We start from the raw sequence: 18,353 nt of genomic DNA, 5'->3' as shown, positions 1-18,353 counted from the left end.
ATCCAAAAGCATTTTAAAAGAATTATACACCATGATCAAGTGGGTTTTATCCCAGGAATGCAAGCGTTCAACACAAAAAATCAGTTAATGTAGTAAACCACACTGATAAATTGAAGAAGAAAGATCACACAATCCTCTCAATTGATGCCAAACTGGCATTTGACAAAATTTAGTACTCTTTCTTGATTAAAAACACTCCTAAATATCGGAATAGAAGGAAGCTTCTAAACATGGTAAAGTGCATATAGGAAAAACCTACAGTTATCATTGTCCCTACTGGTGAAAGATGGAAAGCTTTTCCTCTGAAATCAGGAACAACATATGGATGCCTACTGTCAACACTGTTATTCAAATTGTGCCAGAAGTTCTAGCTAGATCAGTTAGGCTTTATAAAGAAATAAAAAGCACCCAAATAGGAAAAGAAGATGTAAAACTTTCATGATATGCTGATCACATGATCCTATATCTAGAATATCCTGAAAACCACTGCAAAACTACTTTGACTAATAGACGAGTTCAGTAAAGTGGTGGAATACAAAAGTAATACAAAAAAATAAACAGTGTTTCTATACACTACTGATGTGCAATCTGGAAAAAAAATTCATTTAAAATAGCCACAAAAAGATCAAATATTTAGGAATAAACTTAGGAACAGAAAGGACCTATATTCAGAAAACTACAAAACATTGCTAAAAGAAACAGAAGAAGATTTAAATAATGGAAGGACATTCCATGTTCATGGATTCTAAGACTAAATATTAAGATGACAATTCTGCCCAAAAAAATGATTTGCAAATCCAGTGCAATCCCAATAAATATCCCAAAACCTTTTTTTTGCATGAGTATAAAAAAGCCAGTCATCAAATTTATTTGGATGGGTAAGAGGCCCTGAATATCCCAAAAAAATCTTGAAAAGGAAGAATGAAGTTGGAGGCCTAACATTTTCTGACTTTAAATCTTATTACCAAGCTACAGTGGTCGAAAGAGAATGATCCTGGCAGAAGGATAGCTATATTGACCAATGGAGTTGAATTGAGAGTTCGGAAATTGACCCTCACATCTATGGCCAACTGATTTTTCACAAAGCTGCCAACTCCACTCAATTGGAAAAGAAAAGTCTTTTTAGCAAATGATACAGCAAGAAATGGATATCCATATGCAAAAAAACGGAAGGGAATCCCCTTTACACACCATATACAATTAACTCAAAACGTTGTAATCAAAGACCTAAATATGAGAATCAGGAGTATAAAACTTCTAAAAGAAAATGTAGGGAAGCATCTTCTGGATCTTGTGTTAAGCAATGGTTTCTTAGACTTTATATCCAAATTACAAGCAGAAAAAAAAAGATAAAACATAGATAAACAGGACCTCAGCAAAATTTAAAAACAGACCTTTATCATGAGAGTAAAAAGACAACCCATTCAGTGGAAGGAAATATTTGGCAACCACATATCCAATAAGGGTTTAATATCCAGAAAATATAAAGAAATCCTACAACTCCAATTAAAAATGGGCAAAAGACTAGAATAGACATTTCATCAAACAGGAAATACAAATGGCTAAAAAGCATATGGAAAGATGCTCAACATCGCTAGCTATTAGGGAAATGTAAATTAAAACTCCGAGATATCATTTCACACCTACTAGAATGGCCACTATTTTAAAATGCAGAAAACTACATGTGTTGGGAGAGGATGTGGGGAAATAGGAACACCCATGCCCTGCTGGTGGGAATGTAAAATGGTGCAGCCGCTGTGGAAGACCGTTTGGTGGTTCCTCAGGAAGTTAAGTATAGAATTGCTATATGATTTGGCAGTCCTGCTACTAGGTTTAGACCCAGAAGAACTGATATCAGGGAAAGGACGTTTGCACATCGATGTTCATAGAGGCAAAATTCACAATTCCCAAGTGTCCATCAACCAATGAATAGATAAGCAAAATGTGGTACAAACATACACTGGAATATTATTCATTTGTAAGAAGAAATGAAGTCCTGATTCTTGCAACAACGTGGATGAACTTTGAGGACATTAAGTTGAGTAAAATAAGTCAGAAACAAAAAGACAAATATTGTATGATCCCACTAATATGAACTAATTATAGTGAATAAATTCATGGAATTAAAATCTAGAGTATAGTTTCCCAAGAGATAGAATGAGGGTAGAGTATGGGGATCAAAGGCTTAATTTGTATGGAATTTCTAATTTGGTTGGTTGTAAATGTTTGGAAATGGCATAGAGTTGATGGCAGCACATTGTTGTGAGCATAATTAACACTGACTAGAGTGTGAATGTTGTTCAAAAGGGTAGTTTAGGGTTGTATATGTCACTAGAAAGCTAGGGGATAAAACATGGGACTATAAACTCAGTGAACCCTTTTGTGGACGATGACTGTGGTGAATTGTTACAAATATAAGAATATTCTTTCATGAATTGTGACAAATGTACAAATATAAGAATATTCTTTCATGAATTGTGACAAATGTATGTCACTATTACAAGGTGTTAAAAATGGTGGTATGCAGGAAAATATGCCTACTGCAAACTAAGGGCTATAGTTAACTGTAATTTTTTAACCCCTATATTGAGATATAATTCACATATCATATCATAAGATTCACCCATTTAAAGTATACAATTCTTTAGTTTTGGTATATTCACAGATCTGTGCAGCCTTCACCACATTTTTAGAACATTCAGAACATTTTATCACCCCAAAAAGAAAAAAAAAAGCCCTGTTAGGTCTAGTTCATATAATTCAAGTGTTCTGTTTCCTTACTGATCTCTGTCCAGATGTTCTATCTATTGATGAGAGTGGTATATTGAAGTCTCTAGCTATTATTTTAGAGGTGTCTATTTCTCACTTCAGTTTTCTTATTGCTTGCCTCAAGTCTTTTTGGCACCATAGTTAGTTGCAAAAATATTTAAGATGGTTATTTCTTCTTAGTGGAGTGACTCTTTTATTAATATACAGTGTCCTTCTTTGTCTCTTTTAACAGCTTTTGACCTAAAGTCTATTTTGTCTGATACTAGTATACCTAACACAGCTCTTTTTCTAAATTACAATTTACATGGAATTTTTTTTATCCTTTCACTTTTAAACTATTTGTGTCTTGGTTCTAAGACGAATCTCTTATAAACAACAAATTGTTGGATTGTGTTTTTTTTATCCATCTTTAAAATCCATTCTGACACTTTGTGTCTTTTGATTTGGGAGTTTAATTTTTTTTAGGAGATTCCAAAAATCAAACCTGGACCTCCCATGTAGGAGACAGAGGTCAACTGCTTGAGCCACATCCAAATTAATTCTTTGTTTGTCCCCCACCCTAGAGATGGCTCCCTAGGCTTCCTGTTTGTTGTTTCCACTAGTTGTCTGTTCATCTTCTTTAGAGGGTACCGGAAACTGAACCCAGGACCTCCCATGTGGGAGATGGGTACTCAAGCACTTGAGCCACATCTGCTCCCTGCTTGTTGGATCTGCTCATTGGGTCTGCTTGTTGCATCAGCTTATCTTTTTTAGGATGTACTGGGAACCAAACCCAGGACCTCCCATGTGGGAGGCAAGTGCCCAATGGCTTAAGTCACATCTGCTCCCCTCCTTGTTTTTTATATGGTCAAGTCTTTGTCTGTCTTTTCCTTTATTGCAGCCTCCTTTTCTGTATAGTTGGTCTATGTGATGTATTTATCTGATCCCTTTCTCATTTCTGTTCGTGTATATGTTTAAAAATACTTTCTTTGTGGTTAACCTTGGTTTTGTATACAGCCTATGTCTATACTATAACGTACTAATTTGAAAAGATACCAACTTAGGTTCAGTTGCATAAACATTTTTCTGCTTCGTATTCCTCTGTTTCCTCTCTTTAAGATTTTTTTTTGTCCAATATTGCTTCTTTATATATTATGTATCTGTTATTAGGTTATTATGGCTTTTTCTTATTCAATTGTATTCTGATTCTGATAGGAATGAAATAGAAGAATGATATATTTAGGATACGGTCCTATTGGGTTTTGCATTTACCCAGTTAGTTAAACTTAACTGAATATCTTTACTTTTTCACACTGCTCCAAGCCACTCTCTCCTGTTTTTTTCCTTTCAACCTAAAGAACACAGTTTAGCAATTCTTGTAGGGCATATCTTTTGTTGACAAACTTTGTCAGTTTCTGTTAATCTTTGATTGTTTTATATTCTCCCTCATTTTTGAAGGACAGTTGTGCCAGATAAAGAATATTTGCTGGTAGTTTTCTCTTTTAGTACCTTAAATGTATCATTCCACTGCCTTCTCACCCCCATGGTTTCTGATGAAAAATTGGCATTTAGTCTTATTGAGGATCCCTTTTATATGATGGATATCTTTTCTGTTGCTGCTTTCAGAATTATCTCTTCATCTTTTGAATTTGACCTTCTTCTTAGTATGTGTGTTAGAGTAGGTATATTAGGCTTTATTTTGTTTGGAGTACTGTACACTTCTTGGATACATATGTCTTTCCTAAGAGTTGGGAAATTTTCAACCATTTTATTCTCAGATATTCATTCGCTTCCTTTTCCCTTTTCATCTCATTCTGGGACACCCATGTTGTGTATGTTTGTCTTTTTCATGCCATCACTCAAATCCCTGAGATGCTGCTCATTTTTTTCTGTTCATTCCTCTTTCTGTTATTATGCCTGCATGGTTAAATCTGTTGTATTCCTCTCTTATATTTTTTATCTCCATTATTGTGCCTTTCATCCCCATAATTTCTGTTATGTTTCTTTTTAAGGTTTCTAATTCTTCTTTTTAACCATAAAGTTGTGTTTATATACTAAGATTTAAATATTTTTCATTTTCTACTATTTTTAACTTTTAGAAATTCCAGTTATGGTGATTGGTAGCTTATGTTGGTGTATATTTTTTTAAATGCAGCCTCCTTTTCTGTATAGTTGATCTTTGTGATGTATTTATCTGATCCCTTTCTCATTTCTGTTCGTGTATATGTTTAAAAATACATTCCTTGTGGTTACCCTTGGGTTTTTTTTATGTTATTTTCTTCTAGTTATTAATCTCTACCACCACTTTAAAAGTATTGAGGAAATTAACCTTTTTTATTGAATTGAGAATATGGTTTTAGATGCTATCTTATAGGTGTAGGGTTTTACCAAATATTTGAATTTATTTTCCTTCGATGCTATGCCAGTTCTGACATGAATTCTTGAAACAGAAAACTTTTAACTTAAGTCTTGAAATTTCTTCATTTAGTATTCTTTGATTAGGGCTATATATATATATGTGTGTGTGTGTATATATATGTGTGTGTGTGTGTATATATATGCTCTGTGTAAATTAATTTTTAAAATGTTGATATTTAGAATATCATTTGCATTTGCAATATCGTACTTTAAAATAGGACCAATAGTTTACATTTTTTACAGTGTGCATTTGTCATTAGTCTTTTTCTTCAGCTGATTTGTGAAGCTGCTGGAGAAAAGGGACTACATGTGTAGTATTTATATTGTGTGATACTTAGCACATGACTACATAGGTTTGAGTACGCCATGATGACCATCACTAGAATATGAAAAGCTCCTTTCTTATAAAATTTTTATCAATTATAATTATTCATTTCTGTTGCAAACAGAAGAGAATGTTTGTTTGAGTATATATATATATATGATATATAGGATTATCAAGTAACATTTTGCTACTTAATACCTTATATTTTTTGTTTTAGCTCATCTATTTCAGGCAAGGGCATGAAGCTTATGTGCGGGCTGTAAGGAAGTCAAAAATATACAGCGTTAATTTACAAAAACAACCATGGAACAAAATGGACCTCAGGGTAAGTTTGCCAGATTCATATGCTGTTCCTTTTAAGTAGCTTTGGAATTAAGTTACTTACATATAGGGTTTTTTTTCTCAGTTTCATATAAACTTCACTATTGGTTGCGTAGTGCAAGATGATGTACAATTCTCTCAGCAGCTAAGTATTGTGGGTTACATTTTATATTTTTTCTGAAATTTATATGCCTTCTATTCTCTTGATTATTTGACCTCATTTCTTTTTTTTTCTGAAAATTTTTATTAGCATAGTTGATGGTTTACAGAAACATTATGCAGGATGTACCCATATATCCCCCCACACACACAGTTTACCCTATTAATATTATGCATTAGTGTGGTGCCTTTGCTATAATTAATGAAATAATAATATTATAATTATGCTATTAACTTTAGTGCACTATTTCCATTGTTTTATACAGTTCTGTTTTTTTTGCATGTGTAGTAAATTATATACAACCTAAAATTTCCCTTTTTTCTCCTTTTGAATATAAAATTCAGTGGTATTAATTATATATTCAAAGTTGTACCTCCATCCCCATTCTCCACTGCCAATGTTTTCCATCATCCCAAATAGAAACTGTGTATGAATTAATTAATTCCATAATCCCTTACACCCCTCGATAATTGGTAACTGACTTCATGAATATGCTTACTTTGCTTATTTCATATAAGTGAGATCACACAGTATTTGTTTCTTTATTTCTGGCTTATTTCAGTCAGCATGATGCCTTCAGTGTTCATTCCTGTTATAGCATGCTTCAGAACTTCATTCCTCTTTATGGTCAAATAAAATTCCATTCTGTGTATGTGTATAGTTTGTTTATCCATCCATCTATTGAGGGACAATAAGATTACCTTCACCTTTTGAAAACTGTGAATAATGCCACTGTGAACAATCAGTATTCAAATATCTGTTCAAGTCCATTCTTTTGGGTATATACCTACAGTGGGATTGCTGGGTCATATGGCAATTCTATACTTAACTTTTTGTGGAATCACTGTACTCTATTCCACAGGGGCAGCATCATCTTACATTCCCAAGAACAATGTATGAGAGATACTGTTTCTCCATATCCTCTCCAAGACTTCTCGTTTACTGTTTTTTTTTCTTTCCTAGTAGCCATAAAATGGGTGTAAGATGATATCTCATTATAGTTTTGATTTGCATTTCTCTCATGGGTAATAAATTTTTGCACCTTTCTGTGCGCTTATCAGCCATTAGTATATCTTCTTTAGAGAATTGTGTATGCAAGTCTTTTCCCCATTTTTAATTGTATCATGTGTCTTTGTTGTATAGTTGTAGGACTTCTTTATAAATTTTGGATATTAAATGTTTATCATACATATAGTTTCTAAATGTTTCCCACTAGATTGTCTTTTTACTTTTTTGATAAAGTCCTTTAATGCAAAAAAAATTGTTAATTTTTTAAATTAAAGAAATTGTGAGTTTACAAAACAGTCACCCATAAAATATAGGATACCTGAATACCACCCCACAACCAATACCTTGCATTGGTGTTGAACATTTATTAAAATTGATAAGAGCACTTTTTTAATAATTATACTTTGTTTAAACAGTAGTTACCTTTGATACAATTGATGAAAGGTTATTTTTCTAACTATTCTCCATTATTTACATTAGGTGTATTTTTCTTCCTATATACCAACCTATTATTACTACCTTGTAGCAGAATTGTACATTTGTTATATTTCATGAAAGGACCTGCTTAAAATTATACTATTAACTATAGCCCATCATCCTCAATAAGATTCACTGTGTTGTACCATCCTTTGTTTTATCTATTTTTATTACAACCTGCCCCTTTTCCCTTCTCTTCTCCTTTTGGGATACCCATGACACCTATATTTGTGTGCTCCATGCTGTCATTCAAATTCCTATGGTCCTGCTAAATTTTTTCCATTCTTTTCCCTTTCTGTTTTTCTGTTTTATAACTTTTCAATTGTCCTGACTTCTAATTCACTGATTCTTTTTTTGTGTGTTAAAATCTACTGTTGTATGCTTCTAGTGGGTTTTTAATCTCTTCTGTTGTACCTGTCATTCCTGTCATTTCTGTTATGTTTCTTTTTATACTTTCAAATTCTTCTTTATCACAGCAGAGGGGGTCTTTTTTTTTCCTATAATAACATATTTTACTTTCAGAAAAGGTTTAGATTTACATAGAAAGTATAGGGAGTTAACATATAATCCCCCCCAAACACACACACATAATTTCCCCTATAATTACCATCTTACATTAATCTGGTATATTTGTTACAATCGGTGAAACAATATTGAAGCATTGCTACTAACCAAAGTCTATAGTTTATATGATGGTTAATACTTTGTGATGTGCAGTTTTATAGGCTTTGAACAAATATATAATGCCATGTATTTGCCATTAAAGTATCAAACAGTAGTTTCACAGCCCTAAAAATGCCCTGTGTTCTACCTATTCATCCTTTCCTCTCCCCTCTGAGCCCCTGGCAACCACTCTCTTTATATCAATGTTACATGTTACTCTGCTAAAACAAGTTAATAGATACAATAACAGTAAATCTACTTTGGGCCATGGTTAAGAATCCTCCTCTCTGTTTATTCCTCAGTCTTGAGGGATTCATACTTTCAAATTCCTCTTTATGATCAGAGTGTCATCTTAATATCCTTTATCTTTTTCGTATTTTCCTTCATCTCTTTGAACTGATTTAGGAAATTTGTTTGAATATATTTGATTAGTTGTTCCAAATTATGTGTCTCCTTTGAAGTTTTAATATTTTCCTTTGATTGGGCCATATCTTTCTGTTTCTTAGTATGTCTTGTAACTTTTTGCTGGTGTCCAGGCATTTGATTATTTTGATGATTTTACTGTGAAGATCAGTTTCTGTTTCTTGCCTAGAGTTTTGTTTTTGGTTAACTTTTCATTTAGGCTCTTTGACTCTGAATTCAACTTATTTTAGACCTTTATAGTAGCCCACGTTTAACTGCTCAGACATTCTCAAGTCTTCTGCACCTGTTTCATGGCCTAGATATGTGTAAATTTTTGAGATTGTACTTTTTTACAGTTGTTTCATGTCCAGGAGAAAGCATCCTTTCCTCTCTTCCTTCTCTGGGAATCTTGGTCTGTTCTGTTTTTTTGTTTTTTCTTGTTTGTTTCTTCTGTATTTTGTCTCTAGCTCATTTTTCTTGTATGACTATTCTGGAAGGAGGGTCACCCTTTTCCTTAGTCAGTATTTCCCTGGGATCCGTGAAGGGGACCAGACTGCCTCCAAAGTATCGTAAGGAGGAGGTGAGAAAGGATACCAAAAGCCTCTTTGACAGCTACCCAAAGCTCTGCAAATACTGCTCTCCTGGCCCATCCAGCAGAGACCACCCTTCAACAAACTGTTACTCTCCGCCTGAGGAGGCACTGTGTCTTTAAATGGCCACAGCATCTTCACCTGTATGGGCAGGGTTGAAACTGGCTGCTTCTACCTTTGTCCAAGGCAGGCTGAAACAGTAGCTCAGAGCCAGGACCCAGCAGCTCAAATTTGCTAATCAAAAGCCATAGTCATTGCTTGGATATGCCCACCCCTATTCTTATAGAAGAATATTTTTATGTTCCTTTGTGTCAGCAGTAGCTAACCAGCGACTGGACCCTAAGGGAGACTGCCAAAAGAGTGGGGGACAGACTCGGGTAGCTGTATGCTGAGAGAGTTACTCACTATTCCTTATTGTAGTTTATCAGTTTCTTCCTCCTGCTCTTCCCTCGATTCTGAATAGTGTTCCTCTGGTGTCTGTTGCCTCAGAACAGTTGTTTCAGACAGTTCCTTCCTGTTTAATAGCTGCTTTGGTGGCTGGAATGAGCCGTAGAGCTCCCTATTTCATCTTCTTACCAAGAAGTCCCCTCAGAAGTTTTAATTTGGATATCATCTCATTTATCTATTTTTCTCTTTTGTTGCTCATGTTTTTGGTATAACATCTAAGAAGCTACCACTATCACAGTTCCTGTAGATGTGGCCACATGATTCCTTCTAGGAACATTATAATTTCAGTTCTTATATTTAGGTCATTGATCCATTTTGAGTTAAATTTTATATATGGTGTGAGGTAGAGGTCCATCTTTAATCTTTTGCATATGATTTTCCATTTCTCTCAATACCATTTGTTGAAGAGACTGTTCATTCTCTACTGAGTGGACTTGGAACCTCTGTGAAAGATCATTTGACCCAAGTTGTGAGGGTTTACTTCTGAACTCTCAGGTTAAGTCCCTTGGTATATATGTGTATATGTCTGTCCTTGTGCCAATACCATGCTGCTTTGATTACTGTAGCTTTGTAATAATTTTTAAAATCATAAAGTGAGAATCCTCCAACTCTGTTCTTCCTTTCCTAGATGGTTTTGAGAATTTGGGGTCTCTTGTCCTTCAATATGAGTTTGATTGTTTTTTCCATTTCTTGGAATAACCCTTGTGGAATTTTGATTGAATTTTTGTTGAATCTGTATATTGCATTGGGTAGAGTTAATATTTTAACAGTACTGGGAAACAGATGTGGCTCAAGAGAATGGGCTCCTGACTACCATATAGGAGGCCAGGATTTAATTCCTGGAGCCTCCTGGTGAAAGGCAAGCTGGCCTGAGAGGAGGGCTGGCCTGCACAGGAGGGCTGGCCCATGCAGAAAGTTAGCACAGCAAGATGTCACGACAAAAGGAGACATAGAGGAGAGACAATGGGAGACTCAGCAGATCAGGGAGCTGATATGGCACAGGGGACTGAGCACCTCTCTCCTACCCTGAAAGGTCCCAGGATTGGTTCCTGGTACTGCCTAAGGAGAAGACAAGTGGACATGGAAGAACACACAGAGAGCAGACAGCAAGTGCAAAAATAAAAATAGGGGTGTAGGGGGCGGGGAATAAATAAATAAATCTTTAAAAAACGAAACAAAATAATGATGACATTACGTTTTCCAGTCAATGAGTCCAGAATATCCTTCCATTATTTGATCATTTTAAATTTCTTTCAGCAAATTTTTGTAGCTTTTCACATACCAATTCTTCATATCCTTGGTTAAATTTCTTCTTCGATATTTGATTCCTTTATTTGCTATTGTAAATGTAATTGTATTCTTTTTTTTTTCTTTAAAATGTTTAATTTTTTTTGGACTTTTTTAACTCATGTTTGAATTTTTTCTTATTTTTAATTATATTCAGAAAATATGAGGTCCCCATATACCCCCCACCCACCTCAACACCCTCCTCTCCCCATAGCATCAATCTCCTCCATCATCATGAGACATTCATTGCATTTGGTGAATACTTCTCTGAGCACCGCTGCACCTCATGGTCAATGGTCCACATTAGAGCCCACACTCTCTCACGTCCCATCCAGTGGGCCATGGGAGGACATACAATGTCCAGTAACTGTCCCTGCGGCATCACCCAGGATGAAACCAAGTCCCAAAACACCTCTACATCTCATCTCTTCCTCCCATTCCCCACACCCAGCAGCCACCATGGACACTTTATCCACACCAATGCCACATTTTCTTTGATTACTAATCACAATAGGTCATGAATAGAATATCAGTAAGTACACTCTAATCCATATGCTATTCCTCCATCCTGTGGACCTTGGAATGGTTGTGTCCACTCCGCATCTATATCAATAGGGGGCTTAGATTCCACATGGATGCTGGACGCAATCCTCCTGCTTTCAGTTGTAGGCACTCTTGGCTCCATGGTGTGGTGGTTGACCTTCTTCAACTCCATGTTAGGTGAGCAGGGTAAGTCCAATAAACCAGAATGTAGGAGCTGAAGTCCATTGAGGCTCAGGGCCTGGCTATAATATGGTCAGTCCAGAGATTCAGATCCCCTTGGTATATATTAAACCCCCCCACCAACTACAGTTCTGGTAAAAGTAACAGCAGACGCTTGTGAAAAAAGATCACATCTGAGTCCAGCTCCATGACACAGAGACACAAACTCCAAAGAAGGGCAAACTGACATGGCACTGAACTCCATCTGCCATGACCATAGAACCTGTGGGTCTCTGTAGCCCTCAGAAGAACCAGTACCTGGGGTTGTATCTACTTTATCTGTCTCTGGAACTCTGCTGAGGTGTGCATAAGGGCAACCCCTCTGATAACCTCCCAGCTCTTTTTGGAGACTCATAGCCATATAAACTCATTTGTCCTTTCCATTTCCTCCTTGATTCAGGACAAAAAACGTTTTTAACTCCTGGTATTATATGTAGACTGAGATATTCTGCTGGTCCGAGTTGACCCTTTTATTCAAGGTCATTTTCTAGTTACATCATCAGCTGGTACTTGGTAGTAATCCCTTGGCACCAGGAAGGCTCATCCCCAGGAGTCATGTCCCATGCTGGGGGAAGGCAACGCATTTACATGCTGAGTTTGGCTTCGAGACTGGCCACATTTGGGCAACACGGAGGCTCTCAGGAGGTAACTCTTAGGCACCCTGCAGCTCTAGGCCTTGTTCGTATTTCAGGTGCACAGGCTCACAAGCATAGTCATTAGTATCAAGGGCTCATTGTTGGACCTTCATTCCTTTTTGGTCTTTGCCGTTGCACTTGGGGAATTGTTGCTGTTCCTTTAGGGATTGTGATAGAGCTCCCCTGGCTAGGAACTCAGCACTCCCTCAGTTGTTGTTTTTACTTGTATCCACTATGAAAATATCCAAACATTTTTATGTACCCTGGATATATGCCCTGGTGAAATCCCTGCCAACCATGTGTCCCCTGTCAATAACATCCCACACCAGTATTCCTCCCCTGCCATTGTTGAACCTCTCTATGATCCAAAACTTCCTGAAAAGTGAGGCCCAATATATTGTCAGGTTCCCTTAATAGTAAAGTGGAATATAGCAATGAGTTTAAAGGTTAGATATAGAATACTTATTAATTTGGAAAAATTACAGTAAAAGTAAATTGGGGTATCAAAAAATTGTCTACGTTCTATATTTTTCTTCTCTTTTTTCTAATTATTAAGCTTGTCTTCACAAGAATTTTCGATCACAGTAATTCATATATACATTATACAGTACTCTCAATATCCAACATAAAACCATTTCCCTTCCATAGCAATAATCTTTTTACATATTCATTCTATATTTACTGAAACTGATGTACAGCTATTGAGACAATAGCTTTCAAATAAGGTAACATTTGTGTTTACATTGTGGTTTATATTTTAAAATATAAAATTTTCTAAATTTTAAGTTATCTTATGTTTTACATTATGATTTACATTTCAGCCCCTCAGCCCCTATATATTTTTGGTGTAAATTTACATATCTTATATCCATCCTTACGTACCCTGGTGAAACACTTCTATTGCCCACACAGTTACACTGGTTCCATCTATTCAATACCACTTTACCCCTCCCATTAGGACCCACAGTGACAGTCAATCTTCATTGCTTGAAGGGCCATGTTCAGAGATACTTGCAACAGTGTTGAGGGCTTGAAATGCTCAATTGCCCTAATGCACTGGGAGCCACCATTTCTCTTAAAGAGATACAATTGCCTCTATTTGATGGCATCAGTCCTCCCCAGGATGTGGGTATACCTTCACTTTCATTATATGGGTCTCTATCCAATAATATAACCCACTCTGGCAAAATGAGCATTCACATATTCCCTAGGAGCCTGTCCTGCGTCAGATTATCCCCTTTAAACATCTTAAACAGGTAACTTTCCTTATTATATTTTTGAAAAGATTTTCTCAGCATTATTCTCTCAACCAAATACCTGACAATCTCCTATGTTCGTATGTAGCCCCAACCTCCCCCCAATTTCTTGGGCAATATTAACCATCCTACCTTCCCTAGCCCCCCTCAAGCCCGCAAATCCCCACCCAAAGGTAACCCTATGCCCTCATTTTATCCCTTCCTTGTACAAATACTTCCAGCTTATCATAGATTTCGCCCATGTAGGTGTCATCTTACTTCCTTCCTCGACTGCCCAATTTCCTTTAAGCCTATCATCCAGTCTCCAGCTCTCTGAGGCAGCTTGGTTTGCTTATTTCATATCATTGAGGTCATGTAGTATTTGTCCTTCAATGCCTGGGTTGCTTCAGTCAACATAAGGTTCTCAAGATTCATCCATGTTATGACATGTGTTTGTAGTGTATATGTTCTTAAAGTTGAGTAGTATTCCATTTTATGTATATACCACATTTTATATTTCCATTCATCTCTTGGTGGGCATTTGGGTTGATTCCAACTTTTGGCAATAGTGAACAGTGCTGCTGTGAACATTGGTGTGCATATATCGGTTTTGTGTCCTTGTTTTCAGTTCTGCTGGGTATATATCCGGCAGTGGAATTGCTGGGTCATATGGCAAATCTATGGTTAGTTTATTTGAGAAATCGCCAAACTTTACTCCAGAATGGTTGGATCCGTCTGCTTTCTGACCAGCAGCGGATGAGTGTATCCATTACTACACATCCTCTCCAGCATTTGTAGTCTTCTCTTTTTCTCATAGCTGCCAATCTTATGGGAGTGAGATGGTATCTCATTGTAGTTTTGATTTGCATTTCCCTGATAGCTAGAGATTTGGAACATTTTTTCATGTGCTTTTTAGCCATTCATATTTCTTCTTTGGAGAAGTGTCTGTTTAAATCTTTTTCTCATTTTTTAAATGGGTTGTTTATCTTTTTATTTTCAAGATATAGGAGTTCTATATATATGCAGGTTATAAGTCTCCTATCTGATATATGGTTACCAAATATTTTCTCTCATTGTGTAGGCTCTCTTTTTACTTTCTTGACTCCTTTGAGGTGCAGAAGGCTTTAATTTTGAGGAGGTCCCATTTATCTATTTGTTCTTTTGCTGCTCATCCTTTTAGTGTGAAGTTCATGAAGCCATTTCCTATTACAAGGTCTTATATATGTCCCTACACTGCTTTCCAAAGTCTTTATGGTCTTGGCTCTTATAATTAGGTCTTTGAATCATCTTGAGTTGATTTTTGTATTAGATGTGAGATGGTAATCCTCTTTCATTCTTTTACATATGGCTATCCAGTTCTCCAGGCACCATTTGTTGAATATGCCATTCTCTCCCAGTTGAGAGGGTTTGGTGGCTTTATCAAATATTATATGTCTGTATACATGAGAATGTGTATCAGAACTCTCAATTAGGTTCCATTGGTCTGTGTGTCTCTCCTTGTGCCAATACCATGCTGTTTTCACTACTGTCACTTTGTAATATGTTTTGAAGTCAGGTAGTGTGATTCCTCCTATTTCATTTTTCTTTTTCAATATCTCATTGGCTATTCGGGGCCTCTTTCCTTTCCAAATAAATTTCATAGCTAGTTTTTCTTGTTCCTTAAAGAGTACTGTGTTGACTTTTATTGGGATTGCATTAAATGTGTAGATCAGTTTTGGGAGTATAGACATCTTAGTAATATTTAGTCTTCCTATCCATGAACAGGGAATATTCTTCCATTTATTTAGGCCTTCTTTGATTTCCTTGAACAGCCTTATGTAGTTCTCTGTGTATAAGTTTTTTACATCTTTAGTTAAATTTATTCCTAGGTATTTTATTTCTTTATTGACTATTTTAAGTGGTATTTGTTTCTTGATTTCCTCCTGAGCTTGCTCATTATTGGTGTACAGAAATGATACTGATTTTTCTGCACTGATCTTATAACCTGCAACTTTACTAAACTTATTTATGAGTTCTAGAAGCTTTGATGTAGACCTCTCAGGGTTTTCTATATATAGGATCATGTCATCTGCAAATAATGATTTTGACTACTTCCTTTCCAATTTGAATGCCTTTTATTCTGGTTCTTGCCTCAGTGCTCGAGCAAGTACTTCTAAGACAATGTTAAATAGAAGGGGAGAGAATGGGCAACCTTGTCTTGTTCCTGATCTTAGAGGGAAGGATTTTAGGATTTCACCATTGTAAATGATATTGGCTATGGGTTTTTCATATATACTCTTTCTCATATTCAAAAAATTTCCTTGTATTCCAATCTTTTGCAGTGTTTTTATCAAGAAAGGGTGCTGTATTTTTTCAAATGCTTTTTCTGCATTTATAGATATAATCATGTGATTTTTATCCTTCAATCTGTTTATGTGGTGTATTACATTGATTGATTTTCTTATGTTGAACCATCCTTGCATACCTGGAATGCATCCCACTTGGTCATGGTGTATAATTAGTTTAATGTGTTGTTGAATATGATGAGCAAGTATTTTGTTCAGGATTTTTGCGTCTAGGTTCTTTAGAGAAATTGGTCTGTAATTTTCCTTTCTTCTGGTGTCTTTGTTTGGCTTTGGTACTAGGGTAACGTTGGCATCATAGAATGAGTTAGGCAGTGTTCCTTCTGTTTCGGTTTTTTGGAAGAGTTTCAGCAGGATTGGTGTTAGTTCTTTCTGGAATGTTTTGTAGAATTCACTGTGAAGCCGTCTGGCCCTGGGCTTTTCTTAGTTGGGATGTTTTTAATGACTGATTCTATCTTTTTACTTGTGATTGGTTTGTTGAGATCATCAATTTCTTCTTTCGTCAATATAGGCTGCTTATGTGTTTCTAGGAATTTGTCCATTTCCTCTGAATTGTCATTTTTGTTGGAATATAGTTTTTCAAAGTATCCTCTTATGATAGTCTATTTCTGTGGGGTCAGTGTTGAAATCTCCTTTCTCATTTCTTATTTTGAATATTTGCATCTTCTCTCTTTTTTTCTTTGTTAGTCTAGCTAAGGATTTGTCAATTTTATTGATCTTCTCAAAGAACCAGCTCTTGGTTTTGTTTTTCTTTTCAAGTGCTTTCTTATTTTCTATTTCATTTAGTTCTGCTCTTATCTTTGTTATTTCTTTCTTTCTTCTTCCTGTGGGGTTACTTTGTTGTTTTTTTACTAATTCCTCCATATGTGCAGTTAGTTCTTCAATTTTTGCTCTTTCTTCTTTTTGGATGTATGAATTTATGGCTGTAAATTTCCCTCTAAGTACTTCTTTTGCTGCATCCCATAAGTTTTCATATGTTGTGTTATTTTCATTAGTTTCAAGCTAGTTATTAATTTCTTTTGAGATTTCCTCTTTGACCCACTGTTTTTCTGAGTGTGCTGTTTAATTTCCATATCTTGGTTTGAAATCTGGCCCTCTGGCCTTTCCAGATTTCCAGCTTCACTCCATTGTGGTCAGCCATTTTATTTTTATGATTTTGATATTTCTGAATTCATTGAGCCTTTCTTTGCGGCCTTGCATATAGTCTATCTTAGAGAATGATTCATGTGCACTTGAGAAAAATGTATATCCTGCTCTATTTGGGTGTAATGATCTGTATATGTCTATTAGATCCAGCTCCTCTAATATACTGTTCAAAGTTTTTGTTCCTTTAGTGATTCTCTTTTGAGATGTTCTGTCCAAAGTTGATAGTGGTGTATTAAAATCTCCCAGTATAACTATAGAGGCATCTATTATTTCACTTATTTTTCCAGTGTTTGCCTCACATATTTGGAGTCACCCTTGTCAGGAGCATTAATATTTATGACTGTTCGTTCTTCCTGAGAGATTGTCCCTTTCACTAATATATAGTATCCTTCTTTGTCTCTCAAAACTGTTTCGCATTTAAGTCTATTTTGTCTGATATTAATATGGCTTCTCCTGCCTTTTTTTGGTTATTGTTTGCTTATAAGATTGTTTTCCAACCATTCACTTTCAACATCCATGCATCCCTGGGTCTAAGATGTGTTTCTTGTAGACCGCATATATCTTGTAGACCGGGTCATATTTCCTTATCCAGTTTCCCAGTCTGTATCTTTTGATAGGTGAGTTTAATCCATTGACAATCAGTGTTATTACTTTCAAGGAGTTATTTATGTTAGCCATATTTTGATTGGACTTGTTCGTCATATTTTGTTTGTTTTTTTTCCTTCTCTTTTTGTCTTTTTTGTTGCTCTTACACTCTCCTCCAACTCTGCATCCCTGTTTGCCTGCATAGTTTCAGATGAGAAATCAGCACTTGTTCTTATGGATATTCCCTGGTATGTGATGGTTTTCTTTTCTCTTGCTGCTTTTAGAATTTTCTCTTTGTCTTGAGCATTGGATAATTTGACAAGTATATGTCTTGGGGTGGCCCTGTTGGGATTTATGGTGTTTGGGGTGTGTTGTTCTTCCTGGACATGTACATCCATCTCTCTCAGTGGATTTGGGAAGTTTTCAGCCATTGTTTCCTGCAACACCCCTTCTGTCCTCTTTTCCCTCTCTTCTCCTTCTGGGATGCCTATAATACATATGTTTGTGCGTTTTGCATTGTCATTCAGGTCCCTATGTCCTTGCTCGATTTTTTCTATCTTTTTATCCATCAGTTCTACTATCTCTTTGGTTTCAGATGCACTGTCTTCTACATCGCTAATTATCTCCTGTGTATCTTCTAAAATGCTGCTATTTGCTGAGAGTGTATTTTTGATTGCTTGAACTGTGGTGTTCATCTCCATCATATCTGTTATCTTTTTACGTATGTCTGCAATTTTCCTCTCCAAGTGTTTTCTTCATATTGTTAATCTCTTCCTTTACTTCATTAAGTTGGTCTCTAATA

At 35.9% G+C, this 18,353-nt stretch overlaps 1 protein-coding gene across 2 annotated transcripts in view; it reads left to right on the top strand.

Annotated features, from left to right (window-relative positions):
* The window catches only part of BRWD3 (bromodomain and WD repeat domain containing 3), a 143,914-nt gene that overhangs the window by 88,344 nt on the left and 37,217 nt on the right, over nt 1–18,353 (top strand). For both annotated transcript variants that reach the window (XM_058291985.2, XM_058291986.2), the window contains one exon: nt 5,709–5,816. In XM_058291985.2, the coding sequence (XP_058147968.1) occupies nt 5,709–5,816 (108 nt within the window). The remainder of the gene's footprint in view (nt 1–5,708; nt 5,817–18,353) is intronic.

This window comes from Dasypus novemcinctus, chromosome X, assembly GCF_030445035.2.
Source record: "Dasypus novemcinctus isolate mDasNov1 chromosome X, mDasNov1.1.hap2, whole genome shotgun sequence".
NCBI lineage: Eukaryota > Metazoa > Chordata > Mammalia > Cingulata > Dasypodidae > Dasypus > Dasypus novemcinctus.
The sequence above is the reverse complement of the archived record's forward strand: the minus strand, read 5'-3'. Positions and strand labels throughout refer to the sequence as shown.